The 20,388-nt window shown below is 39.1% G+C and overlaps 1 protein-coding gene across 4 annotated transcripts in view; it reads right to left on the bottom strand.

Moving 5' to 3' along the window:
- PCF11 (PCF11 cleavage and polyadenylation factor subunit) overlaps positions 1-11,196 on the bottom strand; it is a 29,321-nt gene extending 18,125 nt beyond the window's left edge. For 2 of the 4 annotated variants that reach the window (XM_015115346.3, XM_015115344.3), the window contains exons 1-7: positions 10,690-11,196; positions 6,899-7,024; positions 4,490-4,678; positions 3,909-4,103; positions 1,602-2,716; positions 1,009-1,192; positions 422-905 (exon numbers count right to left, since the gene is read on the bottom strand). In XM_015115346.3, coding sequence (XP_014970832.1) covers positions 422-905; positions 1,009-1,192; positions 1,602-2,716; positions 3,909-4,103; positions 4,490-4,678; positions 6,899-7,024; positions 10,690-10,881 — 2,485 coding nt within the window. In that variant the 5' untranslated portion in view covers positions 10,882-11,196. The remainder of the gene's footprint in view (positions 1-421; positions 906-1,008; positions 1,193-1,601; positions 2,717-3,908; positions 4,104-4,489; positions 4,679-6,898; positions 7,025-10,689) is intronic. The other 2 variants (XM_015115347.3, XM_028833877.2) reach the window with 1 other exon arrangement.
- Positions 11,197-20,388: the final 9,192 nt, after the last annotated feature.

Below are 20,388 nucleotides of genomic sequence, written 5' to 3'. Positions count from 1 at the left end.
GGAACAGACAGACAGCATAAAGGAGCAGGTAAGAGGATGCCCTCTAGAGTCAGACACACCTGAGTAACAAAAAAATTCCCATCCTATCAACATACTAATTATTTCATTTTGAGAGCAAGTTATTTAACCTCTCTTTTATTTCCTCTCTGTAAAATGGGGAGAATATATACTTCATTGTGTTGTTGTGAGGATTAAATCAAATTACATATTGAAAAAACCTAATGAAGTACCTGACACACAACTGGCCTTAGAAATATTAGCTCTCTTCCCTTCCCTTTCCTTAAAGGGAAAAAAGTAACAAAATAAATGGGAAAAAAATGGTACTCTGAACAGTCACAAAAATCCATCCCCACTTAGCTTGTTCATTTTCCCTTCACTGCTGTGTGATTCAATAGGCATAATCTGATTTAACTTTTTCTACCTTTAGCAGAGACTTGCTCGTCATGTCTTCTCCGGCCCTCATGGGGTGAAAGATTCTCAGCATAAGTACGACTCCCAGATATAGGAGAAAGACGTCTTGCTCTTTCACTAAATTGTTCTTTTCTGTCAAACTGTGCTCCACTATTCCTACTTGCATGTTTACTTTTGGATGGCTCACATTCTATTCCAGACAACAAGGCATCAGTCAAAGGGTAGTCAAAAATATCAGGATCTAAGAGATCAAGTCTTGGAAATGAATGCTGAACCTGTGTCCTTTTCAGTTTTGCTTTATGTTCATAGTAGGTTAATTCAGCATCAGATAAGAGAGGTTTCTTTTTTAATCCACCTTTATTTTCTTCTGTAGGACTATCCCGTACATTGCATCTATGTTTACCTTCTTGATACTGAAATAGCTGTCGAATTTGATGCACAACAACAAGGAAGTCATCCTGTGTAATTTCACCAGATGCTAAACGTTCACTCGTCTGTATAGGGGTGATAAAAGGAAATAAAATATTTTAAATATAAAAAAATACCAAAAAAATAGACAAAAGAGAATAATGACATGGGATTAATCATAGTAACTACCTTTTGAAGTAATTCTCTTTTGCTTGCAAGAGTTAACTCTTTAGGAATCTGAAGATTGGCATCTACACTTAATCGATGCTGTTGCTGCTTTGGGGCTCGAGGCGATAAAATTCCTTTAGTGCTTGACCAGCTCTCCCTATGCCTCAGATGAGGAGGTTTACTATGTTCATCAACCTGCTGTAAGCTGAAACCATAAAAGCAGTATGTTACTTTGAAATGTTTTTTAAAATAATACTCAGGACCATATTTAAAGATTCTTTTCAAAAGGATATGGTTAAAATGGGCATATGTAACCACAAAAAGTAATTAATTAAATGATTAAGAGCATGAAATATGCAATCAGCATAAACAGATATGAATTCTGATTCTTGCATGTCCTGGACTGCAGCCTTAGGTAGATTAGTTAACCTTTCTAAACTTCAGTTTCCTTACCTGTAAAATAGAAATAATAATAGTATTTAACCCACAGAGATGTAAGAATTAGATGGAAAAAAGTACTAACAGCACCCAATAAACATTTTCCAATTTTTAAATTAACACTATTTTTGACACATATACACTATTACACTTGACTTAAAATGTTAACATCATACCTTTTATTTTCTTCCCAACCAGATTTCCATCTTTTGGCAGACTTGGAACTTTGCCAGTTTTCTACATTCTCCTTTGGTTCAGTGCCTGACTTTGTAGAATGCTGATTTGTAGTTTCTTGTGGCCGCTCCTCTTCAGTCTTTTTCATTCGCCTTGGATCCCGAATATCCTGTTTAGTACTTCTCTTAGCATTTCTGTCTTCCCTAGAAGGTGGTGTAAACTCTTCCATATGTGACTGCTTAACTCCAGATTGGCGAATCTTTCCAGCTTTAGGTGTCGACGTTGGAGACATACTTCTTTGCCTTCGCTTGGGTGACCGCCTATCTCTTCTCTTTGGGGAATGTATAATTGGTGACCTAGACTTGGGTGATCGAGATCTTGATCGCTTTCTAGTACTCGATCTCCCTGGTTTTGTCCCCTGTTTTTCTGACTCTTCTGTTATTGTATCCTGTTTTTGTACAATGCCATTTATGATTTTATTTCTACTTCCAGCCAGTCTGTGTTCAGATGACTTCATGTGCTCATCTTTATCCTTTTTTTCTGCAGTTTTTCTCTTCTCTTTCACATCATCGTCTTTGCCATCAGTCTTATCCTGAAGATGTTTTTTTAATCTTGGGTCTCTCTTGTTCATATCAGACAACCTCATACTTTCTGATTCTTGATTTTTCAAGTCTTTTGTGTGAGACAATTTGTTTTTCAAAGGTGATGGTGATTTTGATTTCGATTTCGATTTAGAATCTAATTGTTCAAGTTCTTTCTTGGTTATTTTTTCACCTGATTTACTTTTTTCTTGCTTGGATGAATTTAGTTTTTCAGAGGGTATAGTTTTACTTGTCTTAATATCAGACTGGTTTAATGTGTTCATTAGAAATTCTTTCCTGTGACTTTGATCTTTTCCATGAGAATGTTGGCTCATCCTGTTCAGACGAGGATCCCGGTTAGTTCCTTTCACATCCTGAATTTGTAAGGATGGTCCTGGACGGCTTTTCTCAGATTGCACAGGAACCTGATGAGGAGCTTTAACTGCCATAGAGGGAATCTGTGAAACATGTAATTTAGATGGTGCAGATCCAGGACCTAAATTGGATGTTTCCTGCTGAACACTAAGAGAAACTGCCTAAAACACAAAATAAATGTTCATGTCAACACTGTAAAACATGAAGATTGTCAAGAAATTGCAAACAACTGAAGAATATAATGCTTTATTCAATAAATATATTTACTCAACACTATATTTAAATCGTACATGTCTAATGTATAAATTGAGATTACAATGAAAAGAAAAAGTCCATGATTTAAGTTGCCCATTATTTCTTACTAGTATTTTTTGAGATTTTATAATATAATCTCTAAATAGAATGAAAAAAAATTCTCTTTCTAATTATTCAGGATTCTGAGCCATACTGCTCCTAAGTAATTGCTAAATCACTATACTCCAGCTGCACAAGAATCAGAGTCATTTCAGCTAAATTCTAAGTCCTAAAATTTAGTTTCTCCCAAAGTGGTGCTATTAATGAACTTATAAAATTCTGCCTTCCTGTACCTCACTGTCGAATAAGCTCAAATGCTAAGCAAAATAACTTAGTATAAAGTCATTTCATGTGTAGAAATATATAATCTTCCTGGCCTCCTTAATTTTGTCATTTCTGCTCATGAAGTATAAGCTCATAAAACATTAAAGACTATGCAGAAATATTTGCCACAACATGCCTACCATCTTGGGACTGAAATATTAAGTCCACATAATGTAATGATCAAACAAAACTAAGATGCTAATTTATAAGATGGCAATCTAACAGAAAACTATTTGGAGGAAATAGTGTAGTTTTTTGTTTTGGGGGGTTTTCTTGAGACAGGGTCTTGCTCTGTCACTCAGGCTAGAGTGCAGTGAAGCAATCATATCTCACTGCAGCCTTAAGTGATCCTCCCAACTCAGCCTCTCAAGTAGCTGGGACCACAAGCATGCACTACCATACCTGGCTAATTTTTTTTGTTTGGTAGGGCCTCACTATGTTGTCCAGGCTGGCCTCAAACTCCTAAAATCAAGCAATCCTCCCACCTCGGACTTCCAAAGTGTTGAGATTACAGGCATGATCCACTGCACCTGGCCTATGTGGTTTTTAACCAAGTGAATTTTACAATAAAGATATAAAAGTATTATCTAATAAATATACTATGATTTGTAAAAAAAAAAAGTTAAAAGAGTACACTACTAATAAAAGTAACATTAATAAAATTCAAACATAAACATTACTTCTCTATTGTTACACAGGTTTAAAATATTTAAAATGCCAATCTCCCTTACTTACCAGTTGTGCCTTAGCTTGCTCTAGCTCAAGCTCCAGCTTTTTCTGCTGAAGTTCTAACAACTGTTTTTGCTTTGCCAGTAACTGCTGCCTTATTAGTTGTTCTTGTGTAAGATTCTTTTGTATATCAGGAACAATTGGAGGAGTGGAGATGCTAGGGGAACTGACCACTGTACCAGGTGTTGAAGGCTCCTCGGGCTATAAGAAAAGACAATTTGTTTAAGAAAAATATATCAGCTAAAAAGGAAGCTAGGGAGTAAATAAAAATTATCAGTTTAACTCTCAATAATTATCCAAATTCCTAAATATCACACAGAATTTAACTCTTTAATAATTTATCCAAATTCCTAAATATCACACAGAAAACTTATCAGGAATTTAAAAGCCAAATTAAATGTTACATAATACTTAAACAAGGTGAATACATTTCTAAATAAAAATTCCAAATATATACATATTATTTTTTTTTTCAAATTGAACCGATTCACTATATTCTATTTTGGCTTTCTGGCATTAAGTTCTGTAAAAGAATTCAAAATGTGATACTTAAAAGCATGTTACATACTATTCATATTAAAACTTACCGATTTATTTAAAAATTTAGGATTCACATGGATGCTAGACGTATTCACATTGGGGGGTAGAGGTTTAATAGGCCAAGCAGGATCTAATGAATTGACTCTGACATCCAGGGCATAAAGTTTCTTCAAAGGGAATATTTCATCCCATGTGGAACGTAACTTAAATAAACTTTTCCTAGTATTTTCATCCACCTAGAACAACAGAACAATTCTATGGCTTGTTAAGTTACTATAGAATATTTTATATATTAAATCTAAGTTATATAAATCTGCTCTACTTCACATATAGAACTGTACTATCCATTGGTAAGTATATTCAACAGTAATAATTTATTAAAGGTGCATTTCTCCTTCAAAAACAGAATAATTAAAGCCATTTTCACCTAGCCTTCATGCAAGCAACCAACCAGGCGAGCCTTTCTATATACAAAACGTTTCCACATCTTAGAGCTTAGTATAATATTCCTAACATTACTCTTACTCTGGAAAAAAATATAAAACAACTAGAAAATATAAAACTAAAAAATATAAAACTACTAGAAAAATTGATTACCTGATGGCTTTAATGTTTTAATTTACATAGTAGTATAAAGTTAAAATTAAGGCAAAACTATCTCACTAACCAATGCTCAGCAATACTATATGGTTGGGTACCTAGGAATAAGTTACTGTGGTATGGAAAGCACTTTAACAACTGAAATTTACAAAATCTTAACCACTGATAAGCCTTAGTTTTAAATAACTTATCTGTTCACGTTTGTGATGGCCTAACAATTTTTAGAAAATCTGCCATTGCCAGGCATGGTGGCTCACGTCTGTAATTCCAACACTTTGAGAGGCCGAGACAGGTGGATTACCTGAGGTCAGGAGTTCAAGACCAGCCTGACCAACATGGTGAAACCCCTTCTTTACTAAAAATACAAAATTAGCCAGGCATGATGTCTCATGCCTGTAATCCCAGCTACTCCAGAGGCTGAGGCAGGAGAATCATTTGAACCTGGAAGGCGGAGGTTGCAGTGAGCCGAGATGGCGCCATTGCACTCTGGCGTGGGCAACAAGAGCAAAACTCCATCTCAAAAAAAAAAAAAAGAAAAAGAAAGAAAATTCGCCATCAAGAAACCTAGGACTTGTGAAAACTGAGTTACATTTTCAACATTACAACAGACAGTAAAGCCTTAACTATATTTTAAGTCTTCATATAATTATTTATTATAAGGTCATTTTAATCAATTGTCATGTTAATGCCCACTTAGATTCAGTAAAGGTATGCTACCAAACACCCAAGTGAATTTGAACATACTGAAACTGAAACCAAGAGGTTGGTTAAGCTTCTCCTTAAGACTATAGCCTCTGGTTAGCAGTATTCAGGAAATGTCTACAATATTCTATTAACAAGCATTTTAATGCTATCTGATATGGAGCTTTCCAAATTTCTTCTATATATACTATTTCTTTTCTCTAAGAACTTAAAAACATTTCTCAAGTAGCAACTACCTATTTTCTAATAAACATGTAAAATCTAATAATAGTTCTTCCAAAAAAAAATTCCAATTCTACAAATCTGACAACTGACACACAGGTGTTCATCTACTAAAATATAACTACCACCAAATACTGTCATTAGGAAACAATCTTTAAACCTAAATATCTCATAAGTGCCTTTTTGCTCAATGTGAAAGATACAGCCTGACAGGCAGAGAATTACCTCAGCAAATCCCTTGTCTTCCTCAACATAATACTGCTGTAACCAAACCACCACATATGTTACAATGTTATGGAAGAAATTTACAATCTCTAGATATGAAAAATAAGCCTAATTTCTGAACACTAAGGTGGAGGGAAAAGTATTTCCAGAATAACCTATAGCAATTAACTGGTCCACCATTGACACATACCAACAACATTCACCTAAAACATACTTGAACAATGTAACAAAAGAGTAAACATTTCCAGAAAACAAAACAAAAAAACACAGAAGTTTCAGGAACCAATCACAGGTTGAGACACTGAGGGATGATGCTTTTTTTCCCCCAGAGAACAGTCAACATCCTACCTAACACCAGAAATTTAAACAATGAAATTTTAATTACTCTTGATGATTTCAGATCTTTTTGCCTGGTTTATAAGTGATGAAACAGATGTTCAAATGAACAAACTCAATTTTTTTAAAAAGCACAATTCTAAAAGCAAATCCATCTATTCTTAAATGGACAATGTAAACTCCTAGAATCTGTTCTAAAAATCTAACATAAAACATTAACTTCAGCCTCTTTCTTTGAAATGGTACTAACGATAAATGTCCAAAAGTATAAAACATTTCACCACCCAAGAAAACCCAACACAAAGCAAGTATTTATTTAATCAGGAACACATTTTTTTAAAAAACACAAATGTTTCTAAATGCATATGTACCTTTTCAAACACACAAATAAATGTTGCAACTAGATTTTTAGTAAAGGCAGTGAGATACTCTCTTCCAACGTTTTTCACAATAGAATCCATAAGGTACATAACAGGAAGCTTCTCTGAGGAAGGAGCCTGAATAAAAAGAAACTGAGAAGTTTAGTATAATGAATTACCACCAAATAATTACTTTTAAAAGTGAGTTTTTAAACCTACAATACAGACCTCTATTTTTGTTGATACTAAATACTTTTGAAGTAATCTTTATGAAACTTAAGTGTTCAATCAAGTTCTCACTCTTACAATCCTTAGTTGAGCACACAAAAGCTCAGAATTACCAGGATGAACAACAGCTGTAATCCCTAATATACTCATTTAACATTCAATGAAATTTCAAGTTCATGTGGTAAAAAGACCTGTGTTTTAAGTGACAAAAATAAAGAGGAGGCGAGGGAAAATTACTTTATGTAATCCAAGTGTCAGTTTTGGGACCCATATTAATTTACAATGGTGTGCCTACACTCAAAGCAGTTTTTAGACCTCTTGTAGAAACTAATTTCCATAGGCATATTTTATATGTTCAAGTCTATGAAGCTTTTGTTACCTGTAAAATCACTAGGATTACTTCTCTATAATCCAAATGAACAAAAATTAAAAACACTTCACCTAGGAAGTCAATGGCAAAACACTGAAACTTGCACAACAACATGCAGGAAGTTGCAAGTTTGTTACTCAGACAAGAAAAACTGGATGGAGCAGCCGCTGAATCATGTAAATCAGGTTGAACTTGACTCTGGAAACCAGGATTTGTCCTGAAGATTTTCTTCACAGCCTGGACTCTCCGCCGATAGTTTCCTCTGACATGCACAAACCAGGGGTTATAAATTTGTGCAGAGCCAGTGTGGTGATGCTGATATACAGGTGGCCCTTTCCAAAGTAAAGAAATGTTGCCCCAGTTCAACGGCAATGCCTACCCACCACTGGCTTTTAGAAGGCACAGCAAGCTTCCAGAAAGCATCAGCAGGTTCACAGACTTGTTGAGGAGCATTAAGACACACCATAATAGTCTTAACTCTGACTCCAAAGGAGTACCCATGATTTTTTAAATACAAAACAAAAAACTTAGGTTATCCCCATTTACCCACCCCACGTGTATAGGAATCTTAACCCTGATAACACTTACCCATAGCTGCCTGAAGCTAGGGTAGGCTCACAGTTCTGGAGTACACAATGCCATATTTAATAAAACCAATTGCCCATACAAGTGTGTGGAAATGCTCTTGCTTCTGATAACACCTTTACGACCAAAAGTTGGCTAAGGAAACCTTTGAATAACTTTATGAAAACTTTCTTTTAAAGTACTGTCCAATAAAAGGGTTCACCCACTGCATGTGGGTCAACTATATTAAGTACGAACATGTCAAATGGTTTACCGCTGTGTCTTTACCTTACCATGTCATGTTTTACACCACTTTAGTCATTATGGTACTTATGAAGATAAACAGGCTCTCTTTAACACCAGTCTGTTAAGTAGGCTAATTTTTTATTGTACAAGTGAAGTCCTTATATGTATTATTTTTTGCTACTGCTCTCTCTTGGGAGGAGTCAAATTAAGTGTGAATCCTTTAGTAACGCAGAGAAGCTAAAGAATAAGGACACAAACATTCACCTCCAAAACACAAAACCAGGCCAGTTTGCTACCAAATAACGGAAAATCCCTCCCCTCACCCTCGATCCCAACCAGGATTAAGATAGTTTCCCCAAAGTGCCTTTTACATCTTTTCCTCAATCTGGCTTTACAAAAATAAGCAGGAAACGTGTGCCCCCAAAATTTCAGTCTTTTACCAGCAAATAGCCCATCTATTTTCATCACTGTGTAGCGATATACAAACACAAGTTTTATGTGGTCACTATATTCAGCATTTAGTTTTCGGTTCTCGAAGGTCTTCTGGATCCATTAAAAACCAGCAAGGAAACTGTTCTTTTGAGTGACAACCTGAGCTGCTCAATATTAGGCGCTGTGGAATATTAAATCCCAAGATACGAGGTAATTAATTTTAAAACTCAATGTTTTTGCCTTAAAAACATGAGTGCTTTAAGGCATTTAATGTCAAGTTAAGCCTTCAACAAGGCAAAAACTAAGTTTTCATGTCCAAGATGTTTGTGGTATCAATAAAAAGCATGTTGAGTATGAGGAATGCTTCCTTTTTAAATCTCATACTTAAAAAAAAATAGCTGTTTTACATACACATTCACAGGAAAAAGTGAACGAAAACTTGTATTTTAGCTGTCACACTGAGCATGATAAACTTGTTGAGGCCCTTAAAAGAAAAAAGGAAAAAAACCTTCCTTTTCGTCCTCTTTAAAGTATGAAAGGACCACCTGAAACCGTGTATCTTGTGAGGAGGTTTACCCAAAAGAGTGGATGGAACCTAAAGAAGAATGAACCCAAGTCACTTAAAGACTTTTGTTTAAAACACACAACCACGTAGATAAAAATAAGTCTTGGAAACAGATTCTACACCTTACAAAGGTAAATAAAAAAGACAAATACATATTTTATATGTTTTATTCACAAATTTTATAATACCAGTCACACATTTCAAAACCATTTATTAGAGTCAGACCACTCAGTTTTACACTAGACAGAAACCGTCTCTAAACAATATATTGGTGGTTGTTGTTAAAGTGGCCTTTAAAAAGGGGTTCACTCTGCTAAAAGGAGGCTCATCCTGATAATTGCAATCACTAACAACTAGAAAAAACTAAACCGTAAGTACAAGCTTGAAAAATAAAATGTAGCACTGGGACGCTATTAAAACTCATTGTAACTAAGTTTAACAGTAACTTTACTTAAATGACATATCGCTCCCATATGAATCCACAGAAGAGGAGGACTACAGGGAAATATAAGGTGGCAGAGGACCACTTCTATCAAGGGGTAAAGAAAAACACTCCTTCGCTATCAGGGAAGGGAGAAAAAAAGAGAAAAGGAAGAGGAGGAGGGACTGAACTTTTCAGAGAAACTGCAAGTACTTGTTACCCTCTGGGCCAGTTCTCCACCTACAGGTTGGATAAGATCTCCTCCCCCCACCCAAACCCCACCCTCAACCCCACTTGCCCCTATTTTGGGACAAATTAGACCCTCCAATAGGAGAATAAAAGTTTTATCTAGCCGCCCCCACCCCAAAATGGGGCTGACGGGTGTGAGCAGCTGCCTGGCTGGCAGGGAATGGATTCTCCTCTCTTCCCTTTCGCATCATGTGCTTTTCAGGCGCCATGTTGGGCTCCTAACAGGCGGCTGCTCCACTCGGGGCCAAATCCCTATTCCCACCCACCAACAGCTCGCTCCCAGGTCCCCCTTCACCTCCTTCCAACCCACAGAACACAATTACCAAAAAGGGTGCTGGGGGAAAATGGGAGACCCACTCTCCCACTTCCCAGGGGATTAAAATGGCTTATGTTAACTCTTACTTCCCCAAACCACAAACTGCCTTTAAGTCTCCCCCACCCAAAAGGGCTCTATTCAAAGCGTGTGTGTGTCGGGATATACAATGCGGTGGCCTAAAAAGGGAGTTGGTAAGCGGAAGTGGGACTCCACCCTTTATCCTCCCCACTCCCTCCCCCCGAGAGGCCCATGCTCCAAGCCTGGGCCAAAGACCGAGCCTGAGTTGGAGGGGGGTGGGGGGTTGGAGAGAAGGAACACTGTCCCCCTTGGGATGGAAGCGAGACCTGGGATGAGGCTGACACTAAAATCAGGGAGTATTAGAAGAATAGGAGGCTGCGGGGTGTATAAAAACCTTGGCGGTTTGGGCCTCGATGAGAGAGACGATCTCCTTGGCGAAGGGCAGGTTCTCCTCGGCTAGAATGGTCAGCATATTGATGTGCGGCTTGCTATTGAAGGTCAGGTCTTCGAGCGATGACTGATAATCCCGACAGGCGTCCTCCCGGGCCCCCGCAGCACCGGCCTCGGCCGGCGTCTGCTCTGACATTGCGCCGCGGCCCCCCTCCGAGGTCCGCCGCAGCTGAAGCTGAAGCCGCTCTGGATACCCCGCCTCCCTTCCGACTCCTCTTCCTCTCCCCGGATCTCTCGCGGCTCCGGCTTCACCACATGCTGACCGCGGAGGGGGGATGGGGGACGACACAGGGGGAACCTCGGGTATGAAACGCCGCCGTCTCGCGGGTGATCTCCGTCCACTTCCAGCCGCCACAGAAGCTTCTTTCTCCACAGACACAAAATGGCGGCGGCAGTGGCGGCTCCAGCTCCGAAAATGTCTGTGTTCCCAACCGCTGCGTCGTGCGAAATGAACTAGGGGAGGGGAAATGTGCGGTAAAAGGGCGGGGCCGCTGATAAAACCAGGCGTGATTGGCTGGCCCGGTAACGTCACGAGCCCCGCCCCCGGCCCTTCCGCAGGACGTCCTGGCACCGCCTTCTTCTCCGGCCTCTACCCGGACTTTCGCAACATCTACGGCTCGGAGGTGCGCTGGAAAAGACGGCCCTTCTCATTGGCCGATTCATAAGGGACTGTTCGGTCATTTGTTACCATAACAACCCATTCAGGGAAGCCAATAGGCCTGGGGAAGGCAGTTCCCGAGGCCCAACCCAACCACTTTAAGAAGAAGGCTCAGCCGTCCCCTCTTCGTCCCTCCCTCTAGCTTCCCAGCCACTGAGCGGGCCTGTCAATCATCTTTCCTCCCGCCTGCCCCGTAGCTGCTACCGACGGTGGGGGCTGGAGGGGGCGGAGGCTTTCTGCGGCCGCACCCCCTCTCTGTTAGCGTCTCAGGTGCTCTCGAGAGCCTGGGAGGGTCCAGCTGCCGGGGCCGGTTACCCCTCTGGGAACTGGAAAGTGAGAGGGAGGTGCTGAATTTACCCGTAACCTCGAAAACCACCGCTGGAGAGTTTATTCCAGCACGCCTCTTCCCACACCCACAAAAATACCTAGGCGAGCTTGCCTGAGTTGAATCCCCAGGAAAATGCATTTTATTTAGAGGTTAAGTGTGAAAGGCTTTTTCCTTGGGGGTTTGGAGGAGCTCTTTAAGGAGCCCACTCTGAGCTCTAGGAAGAGTGTTTCTCAACAGCCACAGCCAGCCGGACCCTAATATCTCCACTGTGAATCTGCATTTCAGAACCTGCTTAGCATACACTGTTTGGGGCAAGTAGGAAGACACACACGCATACACTTTTTTTTAAACTTGTGGGGCTCTCTTCCCAGGTTGGAAATGATGCTCGCAAAACACACAAAGCTTTCAAATAAATAATTCACTATGGAGCTGCGACATAACACAAACCAAACGTAATTTTTTCATTGAGTAGTGATATTGACCTAAATATAAGCTTTTAAAATGTGTCAATTACGGGCTGGGCGCGGTGGCTCATGCCTGTAATCCCAGCACTTTGGGAGGCCGAGGCGGGCAGATCACGAGATCAAGAGCTCGAGACCATCCGGGCCAACATGGTGAAACCCCGTTTCTACTAAAAATACAAAAATTAGCTGCGCGTGGTGGCATGCGCCCGTAGTAGTAGTCCCAGCTACTCGGGAGGCAGAGGCAGGAAAACCGCTTAAACCCGGAAGGTGGAGGTGTCAGTGAGCCTAGATCTCGCCACTGCACTCCAGGCTGGTGACAGCGAGAGTCGTCTCAAAAAAAAAAAAGTGTCAATTACCTAAAATTGCTTTTCCATTGCCTTCCGTAGACTACTAGGCATTTGAGAGATAATTTGTTGCTCCCCAGAAGAAATTGCTCTTAAAAAATAAACTTAGCCGGGCATGGTGGCGGCCGCCTGTAATTCCAGCTACTTGGGAGGATGAGGCAGGATCGCTTGAACCAGGGAGGCAGAAATTGCAGTGAGCCGAGATCGAGCCACCGCACTCCAGGCTGGGCGACAGAGTAAAACTCTCTCTCAAAAAACAAACAAACTACCTTGTCCCATAGAAAGTAACATTTTCGTTTCTTCTTTTTGTTCGAGTTTTTTAGCATCTTTATTGATGTATAATTGAAACATAGTGAACTGCATAAAATGTGCTGCAAAGTTAAGTTTTGACATGTATTTTCCATTTTTTTCTTAGGGTGATATCACACATGAATGAAAAGTAAAACCTGGGGAGGAAAACTGGTCTTCCCTCATTTGAAGCTAAGGAATATTGTTGAATAAGTATTTATAATCTCAGTAATTTCACACTATTGTTAGTGGTGAAATTTAGATATACTAGACAGTTTAATAACATTCAAAGTTTTATTTTCTGGAGGGAAATGACCAGGGTGAAATAGTCCTCTGTTCATTTCCTTTTCATTTTAAAGGTGAATTTCATTATAGAACTATCTATCTTTTACAGTTTTAACTTTCTTTTAACAGCAAAGTGAACTTCTAAAAAAAAATGAAAGGCTGCAAAGCTCTGATTTGGCTTTTATTGTATCCCTCATAGACTATATACAGAGTAAACAATTAATATGTTTTAGCACATAAATCAACAAACCTATGTCCCCACAAATGACATGGAAAACTCAAGTGACTAGCAATCATTTTCAAATCATGTGCTATACTGTAACAAGAATATTTTTTCTTTAAATACTCAGGACAGGGCACAAACTAGATAACTGAAATTTTACATACAAATAAGTGTGCAAAAATTCTCTCATGGATTTTCACTGCCAGTTCTTTCGTCAGAATATGCAACTAATTTACTTTCCACCAACATTAAACCCTGGTTATTTCCTATCTCTATGCTAGGTGCAGTGGTGAACAACATAGCCCCTTGGCCATACCTTCATGAAATGTATACCTCAGTCATAATCTCATGTAGTAATGCAAAAAAGTACTACATTTGTCCAGGAGCCAGTGGTATCCCAGAACTATTTTCAATAATCAAATCCACTAATTATTGTGTTTCTGCAGAATATGAAGCATTTCCATTGTTTTCGAGGAAAATAACTATACCCTTCCCTTGGTTCAGAGTATTTACAGGAGGAGTTAATTCCTCCTTTAAAAAAACCTCTCAGCCTGGAAGTGGTAATAATTATCAAAAAATTAATTAAATTGTTAATTTAAATTTTAAAAACCTCTGTTCTATCTAATCAATAACTTTTCTTATGTAAGTTTTTGATATCATTAGAAAGATAGAAATGTGGATACTAAACACAAAAGTAGAAAGGACATAGGCCAGGTGCCATGGCTCATGCCTATAATCCCAGCACTTTGGGAGGCCCAGGAGGGCGGATCGCTTGAACTCAGGAGTTCGAGACCAACCTGGCCAACATGGCGAAACCCCGTCTTCTACCAAAAATACAAAAAATTAGCTGGGTGTGGTGTTGTATGCCTGTAATCCCAGTTACTCCTTTAAAATTTATAGACCAGGTGCTGTGGCTCATGCCTGTAATCCCAGCACTCTGGGAAGCTGAGGTGGGAGGATCACTTGGGCCCCAGAGGTTGCACTGAGTTGAGATCATGCTACTGCCCTCCAGCCTAGGCAACAGAGCCAGACTGCGTTTCAAAAAAAACAAAAAAAGGAAATAAAAATTAAAAGCCAATCCCTTTAAAATTAAATAGTTATCGAGCACTGTCAGCAGGTAGAATTTCCCCCTTTTATGTGTAAATCCAGCGTGTGTAGATAATATGCAGCAATAATATTTACCTGTTATATATTATATATGCATATACATTTATTTATTCTTGCTAGAAATATGTAGTTTACTTATATAATTTTTTTTTTTTTTTTTTTTGGAGACAGGGTCTCACTCTGTCACCCAGGCTGGAGAGTGCAGTGGCGCAATCTGGGGTCACCGCAACCTCTGCCTCGGGAGCTCAAGGGATCCTCCCACCTCAGCCTCCCAAGTAGCTGGGACCACAGGCATGCACCACTACACCTGGCTAGTTTTTTGTATTTTTGATAGAAGATGGCTTTTCAGCATGTTGTCCAGGCTGGTCTTGAACTCCTGGGCTCAAGCAATCCTCCCACCTTGGCCTCCCAAAGTGTTGGGATTACAGGAGTGAGCCACTGCTCCCTGCAACATTATTATTTACATGTTTTATAACCACAAAAGTAATGCATGCTTATTTTAAAGAATTCAAATACAAGTACACAAAGAAAAAATGAAAACTCCCTCTCTCTGCCCTTGACCATAAGGTAACCACTGCTCACAGTTTAATATCTATCCTTCCATGTCTTTTTTAATGAAAATACACATAAACACAGTATATAAAGCTTTTTTGTTTGTTTGTTTGTTTCTTTAATTTCACCATCTTTCTGACTGGGAAGTGTAAATCTTTTTATTTTTGATTTTTACAAAAACATAATACATATGTGTGTATGTATCTAATATTAATAACTTGCATTTATTTATTTATTCTTTATATTTGTTTTATGTATTTATTTATTTATTTTTGAGACGGAGTCTTGCTCTGTTGCCCAAGCTGTAGTGCAGTGGCATAATTTCGACTCACTGTAACCTCCACCTTCCAGGTTCAAGCAATTCTGCCTCAGCCTCCTGAGTAGCTGGGACTACAGGCACCCACCATCACTCCCAGCTAATTTCTGTGTTTTTAGTAGAGACTGGGTTTCACCATGTTGGCCATGTTGGTCTTGAAGAACTCCTGACCTCAGGTGATCCACCTGCCTTGGCCTCCCAAAGCACTGGGATTATAGGAGTGAGCCACAGTGCCCGCCCTAACTTGCATTTTAAACTCAGGGTGTCACAGACAGCCTTTCAGGTGCATGGACTTCCTTTAAAGAACAGTCGAGATGCTGTATAATTCAAAGCATTTGTTTTTAAAGTTTGTGGCTTAGAAAGATAGCTATAGCAAGAATCAAGCCATTCTTATATTGGCTGTAAACCAGGCTCTAAAATTGGCATGTAGTAGATATTCAATGAATATTTGTTGACTGATCCAGGCCGTGATTTCAATTTCACCTTGCTTGTCCATTGTTATCCTCCAACAGTATGAATAGACAAATGCAGCATTAGTCCAGAACCTAGGGTGGAGGTTGAACTTGGTGTTATGGAGTTTAGAGATAGTGATTATCAGGAAAGGACCCTGGCTCACAATTCAAATGCGTGATAACCAAATTCCAAAAACCAGTTCATTGTTTTAAGACTTAGAAATTATATGTTGCCAGCAATCTTTTCACTCATTTGCAGAAAAATATGATTTAGTGAACACTAGTTCTTAATTTTAAGTTTTACTCCCATATATTTATCTTAACTATTGGCATCTCCTTCCATATATAGATGAAAAAAGCAAAAGAACAAGCAGCAAATGAATACTAACCCCCAAAACATGAATTCATAACTAATTATATACATAATAATCTGCATTGTTATATATTATTATCTGGGGTCTCTCTCTAGAAATAGAGAATAAAAAGTCTAAACTAATAGAAAACTTCTAAAAATATTATTTCATAACAAATTTTATTTATAAAATATATAGCATTCTCTGGAATATATATATGTGTGTGTATGTGTGTGTGTGTGTTTATATACATGTATTTAGAGAAAGAAAGAGAATAAAAGATTTTCTTGGGAAAAAAGTTGCTTCTGTTCATTCTTTCATTTGTTCATTCAGTGCGGCCCATGCTCTCAAGGAGCTCATAGTCAACTGGGTAAGATAAGAAATTAAACCAGGGTGGGGCACCGTGGCTCACACCTGTAATCCCAGCACCTTGGGAGGCCTAGGCAGGCAGATCACTTAAGGTCAGGAGTTCGAGACCAGCCTGGACAACATGGTGAAACCCCGCCTCTACTAAAAATACAAAAAAAAAATTAGCCGGGCGCGATGGTGAACGCCTGTAATTCCAGCTACTTGGGAGGCTGAGGCAGGAGAATGGCTTGAACCCGAACTTAAGAGGTAGAGGTTGCAGTGAGCTGAGATCACGCCACCTGCACTCTAGCACTCCAGCCTGGGCAACAGAGCACGACTCGTCTGGAAAAAAAAAAAAAAAAAGGGTCGTCTGCTTTGTGTGCCTAAGTAAAATATAATGTTGCCTAATGAAGGGTAACAGAGTGGAAATGTCATGGGGAAAAAGTAAATGTACTGTATATCATATATTTGGGGGTGTTGCAATATTGTTTATTTTACGCGCTGTCATGGTTTGAATGTCTATTTTTTGTTGTTGCTTCTTTTTCTTTGTCAAATATGCTATTTTGACATATGGGTTTGGTTATAAAGTTTACTCTAAAACTTATGTGAATTAGCTATTTTTGTTTCTTTTGAGACAGAGTCTTGCTGTGTCGCCCAGGCTGGAGTACAGTGGCGTGATCTCAGCTCACTGACAACTTCAGCCTCCCAGGTTCAAGCGATTCTCCTGCCTCAGGCTCCCAAGTAGCTGGGACTACAGGCACGTGCTACCACACCCAGCTAATTTTTGTATTTTTAGTAGAGACAGGTTTTCACCATGTTGGCCAGGCTGGTCTCTAACTCCTGACCTGAAGTGATCCACCCACCTCGGCCTCCCAAAGTGCTCGGATTACAGACGTGAGCCACCTTGCCACGCCTAAAAATTATGTGAATTAGTTTTAACTGCATTATATTCTAAAATTCATTTCCTGGCTGGGCAAGGAGACCCCATCTCTATGGAAAAAAAAGTTTAAGAAAGGAAAAAAAAAATAGTAAAATTCATTTTTCCAAATTGGTGGTGGTTTCTGTGAGTCAAAATAAAAGAGCTCATTCTCATCGCATAAGTGGTTTTCTGCTACTGATTTTTGCTTGAGAGGCCTGGTTCATCTGCTTTCTCCAGAGCTGTCCTGTGCCAGGAAATAACTTAAGCCAAGGCAAACATAGAGCCTGTTATCAGACAAGTGAGTTACACCAAAGGGATGTATACATGGATTATTGCATGGAGAAACCATAATTAAAATAGTGGTTTAAAGCATGAAGTCTGATGAAATGATTGATTGTCTCTGCAGCAGCTTCTTAGCCTCATGACTTTTAGGAAGTTATTTAACTTCTGTAAGCTTCTGTTTTCCCATATTTAAAAAGAAAATGACAACTCTCTCCTCGTAATGTTGTTACAAAGATGGAATGAGGCCGGGCGCAGTGGCTCACGCCTGTAATCCCAGCACTTTGGGAGGCTGAGGCGGGTGGATCACGAGGTCAGGAGATCGAGACCATCCTGGCTAACACGGTGAAACCCCGTCTCTACTAAAAACGCAAAAAATTAGCCGGGCGCGGTGGTGGGCACCTGTAGTCCCAGCTACTTGGGAGGCTGAGGCAGGAGAATGGCATGAACCCTGGAGGCGGAGTTTGCAGTGAGCCCAGATCGCGCCATTGCACTCCAGCCTGGGCGACAGAGCAAGACTCCGTCTCAAAAAAAAAAAAAAAAAAAAAGACGGAATGAGATGACATACCCTATTGTGAGACTTTACCATTGTATATTTGACCCAGCAAACTCACTAAAGACAGATTTACTCAAACACCGGGAAATAAAGTACATAGATTATGCATTTCAGGATAGTTTCAATTTGTTGTCACAAATTGAAAACAATTTAAGTCTGGGTGTGGTGACTTATGACTGTAATCCCAACACTTTGGGAGGCCACAGAGAGAGCATCACTTGAGCCCAAGAGTTTGAGACCAGCCTAGGCAACATGGGGAGAACTTGTCTCTACAAACTTTTTTTTTTTTTTTAATTAGCTGAGTGTGGTCGTGCACACCTCTGGTCCTAGCAGCTACTCAGGAGGCTGAGGTGGGAGGATCACTTGAACCTGGGAAAGAAAGGCTGCAGTGAGCCATGATCCTGCCACTGCACTCTGGCCTGGATGACACAGCAAAACCCTGACTCAGAAAAAAAACACAACTTAAATGTCCAGTAGTAGAGGACAAGTTTATTTATAGTACCTATATGCAACAGAACAGCAGAGCTCAAACTTTTAAGTCTCAGGGCCATGTTATACTCCTAAAAATTAATGAAGACCCCAAATAACTAGTGTATATGGATTTCATATGTTAATGTTAATTATTTTATAAATTAGAATTTATAAATTATTTAAAACATTTATTTAAAAATAACAATAATAGGGCCAGGCACAGTGGTTCACGCCTATAATTCCAGCACTTTGGGAGGCCGAGGTAGGTGGATCACGAGGTCAGGAAATCGAGACCATCCTGGCCAAGATGGTGAAACCCCATCTCTACTAAAAATAAAAAAATTAGCCAGGCGTCATGGCATGCACCTGTAGTCCCAGCTACTCAGGAGGCTGAGGCAGGAGAATCACTTGAACCCAGGAGGTGGAGGCTGCAGTGAGTCAAGATCGCACCCACCGCTGCACTCCAGCCTAGGCGACAGACCAAGACTCTGTCTCAAAAATAAATGAATAAAAATAACAATAATAAATCCTTTGCATGTTAATATAAATAATGCTTCTTGAAAAATAACTATATTTTCCAAAATACAAAAAAATCAATGAGAAAGGCTGCATAATTCACATTTTTGCAAATTTGTTTATAATGTCTGGCTTAATAGAAGACAGATGGATTCTCAGGTCTGCTTCTGCATTTACTCTTGCAATAACACAGGTCATGTACCTTCTGGAAAGCTCAATTGTACTCTAGTGAAAGAGTGAAAAAGGAAAATAACATCTTGGGCTCCTTATGAAAATAATTTTTACTTCAAGCCCACCTGTTACGTTGGTGACTACTGCGTTGAAATATAATACTATGTGCCTTTTTAAAAGAAAGAAGAAACAGTGCTACTGTAGAGCAATCTTTAAGATATATTTCATTTCAACTATACCACAAGGCAACCATTAAAAAAAAATGCATTCATTGAAAAAATAAGTAAATAAATAAAGGCAAGATACAGAACTGTTTATATGGTATTCCAGCACTGCATTAACTAAAAAAAATTCAAGGGAAAAGAATATATACATGTAAATATGTATTTGTATGTAGATGTAACATCACTGGAAGAAAATAAAAAAGAACTGGTAACAATAATTGCCTATGGACCAGGCAACCAGAAGACAGGGCAAGAAGAAATCTTTTCAGTTATCTTTTTAGTGTTTTAAACTTTTTACTTTAAGGGGCTGGGCACGGTGGCTCACGCCCGTAATCCCAGCACTTTGGGAGGAAGAGGCCAGCGGATCACCTGAGGTCAGGCATTCAGGACCAGCCTGACCAACATGGTGAAACCCCGTCTCCACTAAAAATACAAAAATTAGCCAGGTGTGGTGGCACGTGCCTGTAGTCCCAGCTACTTAGGAGCCTGGGGCAGGAGAATTGCTTGAACCAGGGAGGCAGAGGTTGATGTCAAAAAGAGAAAAAAAACAAAACAAAAAAAAAAAACTTTCTGCCTTGTGAAAGTATTAACAAATCTTAAAAATAATTTGTTTTTAAATAAAGAGATTATATTATATATATATAATATAATATATATAAAATATATATATTATTTTATTTATATATTATTTATGCTTTCCACATGCCTAGTAGATGTTCAGTTGATATAATGCCTTTTGATTCTGAGCTAAAACCATCATTTAAAAAGTTTTTTTAACAACAGGAAAAA

This window comes from Macaca mulatta, chromosome 14 (genome assembly GCF_049350105.2).
Source record: "Macaca mulatta isolate MMU2019108-1 chromosome 14, T2T-MMU8v2.0, whole genome shotgun sequence".
NCBI classification, from domain to species: Eukaryota; Metazoa; Chordata; class Mammalia; order Primates; family Cercopithecidae; genus Macaca; species Macaca mulatta.
This window is presented reverse-complemented; position numbering and strand designations above follow the sequence as displayed.